Source organism: Acanthisitta chloris, unplaced genomic scaffold (assembly GCF_000695815.1).
Source record: "Acanthisitta chloris isolate BGI_N310 unplaced genomic scaffold, ASM69581v1 scaffold26370, whole genome shotgun sequence".
Lineage (NCBI taxonomy): Eukaryota > Metazoa > Chordata > Aves > Passeriformes > Acanthisittidae > Acanthisitta > Acanthisitta chloris.
In genome coordinates, this window is record NW_008650301.1 from 780 (window position 1) to 9,672 (window position 8,893).

At 38.4% G+C, this 8,893-nt stretch overlaps 1 protein-coding gene across 1 annotated transcript; it reads left to right on the forward strand.

The window, feature by feature from the left end:
* Positions 1-843: 843 nt before the first annotated feature.
* Positions 844-8,669, forward strand: TRPM7 (transient receptor potential cation channel, subfamily M, member 7). The gene is made up of 12 exons (XM_009084554.1): positions 844-931; positions 1,313-1,372; positions 1,831-1,868; positions 3,168-3,193; positions 3,539-3,589; positions 3,677-3,742; positions 4,368-4,651; positions 4,966-5,048; positions 5,370-5,575; positions 6,589-6,640; positions 6,729-6,835; positions 7,128-8,669. Coding segments are annotated over exons 3-12 (1,008 nt in total). The 5' UTR covers positions 844-931; positions 1,313-1,372; positions 1,831-1,866; the 3' UTR covers positions 7,259-8,669.
* Positions 8,670-8,893: the final 224 nt, after the last annotated feature.

An 8,893-nucleotide genomic window follows, 5' to 3' on the forward strand; every position in this document is an offset into this window, starting at 1 on the left:
AGATACGCACACATTTTGGACACACATACATACACAGAGGCCTCTGTGTATGTGCTTAGGTGTGTGGGGTGTGTTCCTTAAGAGGGAAGGGTGAAAAGGGATGGTGACAATTTCCTGACTTAGAAATCTTGGAATCACAAGCAGGGCATAGTGAATTTTTATATTTTATTGAGGTAACAATTGGAATTAATAGGCTAGTAGTGAGCAACGTTCCAGTCCTATACCAGTCTACATATAGTCTTGGTTTGTGATGGAACTGCCTTTTCCTCTTTTTTGCAAAAGAAATATTTTGTTGTCAAAAGCTGTATATATTAAAGAAGTATGTAATTATTGCTGAGGAATGTGTCCATGAGGAAATTCCATTCATAAACTGTAGGGTTTTTGATGTGGCAAGACTTCTCTGCATTTTGTTCCTATTTTAAGTGGATGCAAACTGAACTTTAGTGTCTGCTGAGTCACGTCCTTAAATGAGAATTGACAGCCAACAAAAGCACGTGAGAGAATAGCTGAGCTTGGTGCTTGTAGAGATGCTGTGGTTGTATCCTATTGTAATGTTCTCTTGCTAAGAACATTTTCAGTGTGGGTCTGTAGTCTTCATGTGTGCTGAAAGTGTTAGAGCTGGTGGTTATGGTGCAGAGCATATTAACTGAATTATGTACTCAACTTGTACATTTATGTGCTGTGTGGTATCTGAGGTACATTTAAAAAAAAAAAAAGGAATCCTAGGTAGTCCTCAAGAAGAAATCTGGGCAGATTGTGTGCCCAGAGTAGTAGCTGAAAGCAATACTGATGTAAATGGTAAATACCTTTTGTTTGTTTGTTTTGGTTTTGGTTTTCTTAGGGTCTTCAAGCTGAATGTGGTCTAAGACAATCCAGTTCTTGTGGTGGGTTTACTGACCCTCTGGCATTCCATTCAGAGCAACGTAAGTCTGTCATCTGTTCAGGTGACCCAATTTTGTCTCTAAATTGTGTTGTTAATGGATATTCTAAGAAGATACAAAGGAAGCACAAAAAGTATTTTGAAATATTTTCATGCTTGGTGCTACTTGAATCTACTCCTCTGGCTCATTGTGCTTCTTGTAGTCATGGCAGCTCAGTTCTGTGACCTCATATTTGCCATAGACAACAAGAGTCTTAAAAAGCAAACTGATCATCAGGACTGTGCTGGAAACTCTTAAAGAACAGATAGTTGTGGATCAGGCTTTGTTTTATGAGAGCCATATTAAGCTGTCTAGTAGCTCGCTCTGTAGGAAATAGGGATTACAATGACATGTCCAGTTACGAATCTCTTTCATTTGTAGTGTACGACAAGAGTAGAAGAGCATCGAGTGAAGACACTCAGCAAGCAGACTCTAAAGCAGCTTTACTGACGGTTTGTAGTGACCTCATGACATTGTTGAGCAGAATTAGACACTGGACAGATAGAGGAGGACAAACAGATAGTGTCAAATACAATACTGATTTGTGGACTCACTTGTCCTAGGAGGCAGCTAAGGGAGGAAGCTGTGCATGTTCTCATCATGAAAACCTTGCTGTTTTCTGTTCATAGAAAAACCCCACAACTTTTAAAGAAAAGAATTATTTATATAGTCCATAAAGCTGTAGTGAAAATATAGCCTTTTCTATTCTTTTAATTGTAGTTCTGATTTCTCAGCTGTGTTTGAGCCTTTCCAGTCAAGTGCAGTTCAGTACAATCTGGTGAAGTATTTCCAATAACTGGGCCATACTGCATGATGTTAAAACACATTAGCACCTCACCCCCAACTAAATATGCTATGTTTTCCTGACAAAACTGAAGCCCTCTTTGTTTTCCTCTTCTTTGTTTTGAAGGATTGGTTACAAGGTAGACCTTCAAATAGCACTCAAATGTAAGTAAGCTTTCTACTAACGAAGCAATTTTATCACTCTGTATTTGATTTTTTTTTGTTTTCTGGTTGTCTTTGGCTATAGTGGTATTTGGTTGCATTTAATGAAAAAAAAACCCCAAGGTTTAAGGCTTTTCTTCTAATACCTTAATGTCTTAGCTGGAGTCATGGTTTGGGTTGGAAGGGACCTTACAGATCATCTACTTCCAACCTCTATGCTGTGGGCAGGGACACCTTTCACTAGACCAGATTGCTCAAAGCCCCATCCAACCTGGGCTTGAACTCTTCCAGGGATGGGAGTTCCATAACTTCTCCAGGCAACCTGTGCCAGTGCCTCACCATGTTCATAGTTAAGAATTTCTTCCTGACCTAATCCAAACCTGCCCTCTTTCAGTTTAAAGCCATTGCCCTTGTTCTATCACTACATGCCCTTGTCAAAAGTGCCTCTGCAGTTCTCTTGTAGCCCCTTTAGGCTGCTCTAAGGTCTTCCTGGAGCTGCTACTTCTCCAGGTTGAAAACTCCAACTCTTTAGCCTGTCTCCATAGCAGACGTGCTCCAGCCCTGTAAGTGTCTTTGTAGCCTCTTCTGGACTTGCTTTGACAGGTCCATGTCCCCCTTATGCTAGGGGTCCCAGAGCTGGACAGAGTACTGCAGGTGGGGTCTCACAAGAACAGAGTAGAGGGGAAGAAACATTTCCCTGAAGCTGCAGGTCACACTGTTTGGCATACAGCCCAGGATCTGGGCACACACAGACGGGTCATGTTGAGCTTCTTGTCATGCTTTGACAGGTTCTATTTAGATTAATGGCATCACATGTCAGAGGGCAAAACATGTCCCGAAATGAAAATGAGTGTGCTGACACTTAGTGAGGAGCTAGCTTCCTGGTAAAGGTCTTTACCCAACCTTTCAAACTGTAACCACCTCTGAAATTGTGCAGTCATTGCTCTTGTTAACAATTATCCCTGAGTTAACTGTTAAAGCCATTACCTTATTAATCTGATAACAGAAGGGTAAGCTGTTGTGAACAAGTTTTAATTAAAGCACCTCTGTGGGAACAAGCTCTTGTGATGCAAACTTTACATAATGTGCATGACTTGGTGGTATTTAAAGTGTAGCTCTGAAAACATGAGATTACTTAACAGCTTTCCATTACTGTTTTGTAATTAAGAAACCTATACTGCCCTTGAAAAATAGGATCAAAGCAGTAGTGTGAGGTTAACAAGGTGACCTAGGACTATGTGTCAGGGAATACAAAGTAGGATTTCAAGAAGCAGTAACTGTTGGTTTTGTGGTATTTCACAGGACATCAGAAGAAGATGCATTGAATGGTAAGTTTTCATTCTGCTAGAAAGGAGGTGAGAGCTTTCCATGTAAGCAACTGTTTGGGTCTTGTATGAGAATATATTTACCTAGTAGTAATTTGGAATTTAATGAATGCATAATAGTTAGTTTTTGGGGTTTTTTTAAGTAAACAGCCTATCACTAAACACTACAATTTTTAATTCCTACCCCCCACAAGGAACTGAAGAGCTAAGGGTAATACTTCACCTTCCACACAGCGAATATTGTTCAAGCTCTAGTTACTTGGCAAGTGTTCTTTGCATGTGGTATTTTAGTACACAATGCAGGTAGCAAGCAGTAGCACTTTTTCTTTCCCCTTAATCTCTTTTCAGGCATTGCTTCTCCTTTCAAGCCTATCATGGATATCAATTACTACTACTCAGGTCAGTCCCTCTTATGACCTATGTTCGTATTTTTGTTGATCCTCATTAGATCCTTAAACTTCAACAAATGTTATCATTTTCCTCTAGCTGTAGAAAGAAATAACTTGATGAGATTATCACAGAGCATTCCATTCACTCCTGTGCCTCCAAGAGGTAAGAACTGTACTTCTTGTTGCTGGTTCACTGTGGTCTTTGGGGGAAGAAAATAAAAATAAACTCTATATAGATTCCAGTTTGGCTTGATCATTCTAGTATGGATTGATATGAAGTTCACACTTGATCAAAGCAAGTGTGAAACTAAAGTCTTAATGAACTAAAACCAGTCTGGTCTCTGCCTTAGAACACTCAAAAATATATGAGTATGACACCTTTTCTAGGGCAGCTCACTTGATTATGAAATCTAGGTTTAATTATAGTTGTCCCCAGAAATGGTGATACAGTGATGATTTTATTGTACTAACAGTTTTTATAATAAGCTATTCTGGAAGGGTTCCCTTAAGTGGTCTTGACTCCTAAACAAACATTTATTCAGTGTTCTTAATGCTGCTTGAACAGTGTCATTAATAGTTCTAATAAGGAGGACAAAACTGCTGTGCTGTTGTGCAGCTGTGTGAAAAGTTGGAGAGGGATCTTCCCCCTGGGTTTTTGCTAATTTAGGATGTTAGTAGTGACTTAACATTGCAGCATGTTGTGATCTAAAAACCTGTAGGTTTTCAGTGCTTTTAATTTTAAACCTGGAAAATTCAAGGCAGTAATTGCTGTTCGTGTTGTAATGTAGGTGAACCAGTCACTGTGTATCGCCTCGAAGAAAGTTCTCCCAGCATCTTGAACAACAGCATGTCTTCCTGGTCACAGCTGGGCCTCTGTGCTAAAATTGAATTTTTAAGTAAAGAGGAGATGGGAGGAGGCTTACGTCGAGCTCTGAAAGTAATATGCACATGGTCAGAATACGATATCCTGAAATCAGGACATCTTTATATCATCAAGTCTTTTCTTCCTGAAGTTGTGAATACTTGGTCAAGCATTTATAAGGAGGACACTGTGTTACACTTGTGCTTGAGAGTAAGTTATAGCTTTGCCAATTATTAAACATAGGCATTATTTGGTAAACAGGAATCATTTTCCTATGTGAAAACTAGCATATACTTACTACAAAAAGACAAAAATGGTTTGGTTGGGGTTCCCTATGAGCTAAAGGGTTGAAATCTTTGCTTCAGGGTGGTTTACTTAATCCAAGAGTTTAAGCTTTTAAAATATAGACATGATTTAACAAGCAAGCAATGTGTTACAGTGTGTTTGGAGAATAGACACTGTTTCCACTGGCTGCTTGGCCCTTTCCTGTAACACAGCTAATGAAACACGGGTTTGACTTGCAGGAAATCCAGCAGCAGCGAGCGGCACAGAAACTCACCTTCGCCTTCAATCAGATGAAGCCCAAATCCATCCCATACTCTCCAAGGTGAGTGTGTTTAAACTGCCATCGTGGTGCTGCTTTTCACATGGAAAAATGCCATACAGGGTTGTTAACAGGAACATCCAATTTATTCAGGCAAATGGATATACTTCTTGGAACATCACTATGAATTTGTGGAGCAGAATATCCTTGGTAGTATCTTCCACTGGTACATTTTGCATTGATTCTAACCTACTGCGGTAATCTAAATGGCTTTGTATAATAATTTAAACTTAATTAAACTATTAGTCAGGCAAATAAAAATCTAATAGTAATATATTTGTCATTTATTTTGGAAATGCATTCATTAATGATGCTTTCTGCTAGGTTCCTGGAAGTGTTCCTGTTATATTGCCACTCTGCTGGCCAGTGGTTTGCAGTTGAAGAGTGCATGACTGGAGAGTTCAGAAAATATAACAACAATAATGGTGATGAAATAATTCCAACCAACATGCTGGAGGAGGTTATGCTAGCTTTCAGCCACTGGACATATGAGTATACAAGAGGAGAATTGTTGGTACTAGATCTGCAAGGTAATGTCTTCCTTTTAAAATAGGGATTGGGGCCAAGGTAGATGTCTGTGGGTTTTTCTCCTGATGGTATTTTATTAAGAATTTGTATGCCTGTAACAAATACAAGCATTATTTAGTGCTTCTTGGTCTAGTTAGGTTAGATCTATGGATTTCTTATTTAATCATAGAATCTTTAGAGTGGAAAGGACCTCAGAGATTGTCAAGTCCAACCGTTAACCCAGCACTGCCAAGCCTATCACTAAACCAAGTCCACAGGTGCCACACCTAAACATGTTTTAAATCCCTCCAGGGATGGTGACTCCACCACTTCCTTGGGCAGACTGTTCCAGTGCTTGGCAACCTTTTTAATGAAGAATTTTTATCTCATATCCAGCCTAAATCTTCCCTGGTACAACTTCAGGCCATTTTCTTCTTGTCCTATTGCTTGAGATTGACCCCCATCTGGCTCTAACCTCCTTTCAGGCAGTTGCAGGGCGTGATGAGGTCTCTCCTGAACCTCCTTTTCTCCAGGCTGAACATCCCCAGTTCCCTCAGCCTCTCCTCATATGACTTGTGCTCCAGACTTCACCACCTTTGCTCTAATATGGCATTAAATTTTAAAGCAACACAGAGAATATAAATATGTACATCTTTTGCTAATGAAATGTGCCAACAAAAATCTATTTTGTGTAGTGCCATTATGGTGAGTTGTATTTGTCCTGAACCGTGTGCCAGATATTCTGGATGTGAGAACTATATGGAAAACTTCTTTCTCACAGGTGAAAAGTCAAGCTAGAAATTGCAAGCAGAAGTAAAAATAGTTGGAAACAATCTGAGAAGTACTAAGTGCTTGTTTAGGAGCAATTTTGTAAGGGTAGAGAATCACACATAGTTTGGTTTGGGTTTGTTGGGGTTTTTTCTGCTTTTATTCTTGGGGAAGTTGAGAAGTCATAGCTAAGGATTACAGTGTTAATGCATTTATGTAATAAAAAATGTGTCACATTTAACTTTTTTTTTGTGTGTGCTGTCTGAAGGTGTTGGTGAAAATTTGACAGATCCCTCTGTGATAAAAGCTGGGGAAAAAAGGTAAGGTTAAAGAAAGACTTGAAGAAAAGTATTAGAAAATTTTCCCAAAAGAGATGCAGCTGATGTTGATGTGCACTTTATTTCTAAGGTCATATGACATGGTGTTTGGTCCGGCCAATCTGGGAGAGGATGCAATAAAAAACTTCAGAGCAAAGCACCACTGTAATTCCTGCTACAGGAAACTCAAACTTCCTGGTAAGAGCTGCTGTATTTCTTCTTCTGAGACACTCATGTCATGAGAGGTTGTATGATATGTGATGAAATAGTTAATCATGCTGTGAAAGTAGAATAAGTAATAAACAGCAGTTTTGTAATTTGGCTTTAGGCTTCTGATTACATGTGTGATAACAATACTTTTTTAACACTGTGGATTGAGTATAAATGTACTTACATTTGCACACCCAATTCTTTGCTAGACTTTTATGCCCCATTGATTGTCCTAGCTGAAGAAAATAGTAATCATTGTGACCTTGTTCTGTTTGTGCAGATCTGAAGAGGAATGATTACACACCTGACAAGATCATATTTCCTCAGGATGATTCCCCTGAACTGACAATTCAGCCTGGAAGCTGCACCAAAGAATCTGATTCTTCTAGTTCTATTCGTCTGATGCTCTAATGATGTGACCAAATCAGTGGCTTCACATAAACTTCATGGACCGTCACAAAGTTGTCACTTAATTTCCTTCGCTAGAACTGAAAGAAACACATGTCAAAACAAGGATTTTACTGTCCTACAAGTGGAATTTTGGCTGGTCCATAATCTAAGGACCCAACAACTTATGATAACCATCTACAGAGCAGCTTGGCAGCTGATCATTCTAAGGGTGGAATAATGACAAGTATTTAAGATGTGTTTTTAAAGGGGCTTTTTAAGCAGGAAGTTTTTATTTTTTATTTTATTTTGGTTTAGTGGAGGATTTTCTTTTTGTAGTCCTGTGGTGGGAAATAGGCCTTCCACCAAAAGGATTTTGGTAGTTGATGTTTTAAGGCAAAGCATTTGTCTTTTTGGCATTTGTCTTACTGTCAATGAGCAAAACCAGGAGAAAGCACCTACCTCTGTAATGCCAGAGTATTCTTTGAGTGTTTTCAGAAGTGTTCCACTAATGTTTTCTCACCAGGTGTCTTTTAATCTGGCCTTTTGAAGAGGACAGAGCCAATGAGGTGTGTAAAGGAAGCCAATAGACTGAAGTTGAAGGCAGGAACTTGATCTGTTCCAAAAGAGAGAGAGTCTCCTGAATCAGGATTTATTCAGCTTCATGACTGTAAAGCTGGGCTTGGTTGGTTTTGTTTTTGTGGAATAGAGCCCTAATTGTGCATAATGAAATTTCTTGTTTTACACATTTCAATTTTATCAAGTCACTGTCAAATAGTAACAAAGCCATGATAGACTGGTATAATCATATTTAATAGATGAATTAGTATGTGCTGGTCCAAATAAGTTGCCTTGTAAGAACACAAGTTGGAAGTGCTTTCCCTCGTACGTAGTGACTGCTTCAGAAGTTCTGCCTTCCAAAGATCCTGTGCAACCAGTATATCGAAACCGAATGTACACATCACTTGTAAATGTATTTAAAATTGTGTAGAAAACATCTTTAATGTTATGTTATTTGTGGTACTTATTTAAGAGAGACTAGGGTTGGATTAGCATTGTGTAAAGTACGGGAGATTGCAATGCACCTTCATGCCAATAAAATGTAATTTAACTGTCCCAAATATTGTTGAGCATTCAGCAAGGAAAAACTGTTGTCCAACTGAAGTTTCATGCTGCGATTTTATTTTATTTTATTTTTTGTTTTGTTACATAGGTACTAATTTGTAATTTTTAATTAAAAGGGCAGTATATAGCTCTATAAATTTTTTATTCAGTAGTGTATCTTATAGATACAGACCTAAGGCACGAACACAATAGCTGTTTAAATGGTGTTTTATGTTTGATGGGGAAAGGTAAAATGTTATAAGGATATAATACTGTATACATTTTGTATATCATTAAATCTTTAAAGAATCTAAAATAAATTTATTCTTGTTTACAGACTTCTGCTCTTTGTCTCAGTCTGAAAGGTTGTTTGGATGAATTTAAGTAACATTTCGTATGGAAAAGTAGAATTTGCTGTATTGGATTCAAAACAGTTGTCTACCTGTGAGGTATTGCAACTTTGTCCAATACCAGAAACTAGGGAGGTAAAAAAGTGAAAACTCTCACAGTAGAGGGAACATATGTGAGGAGATGAATGAGTAAATGAGACAAAAA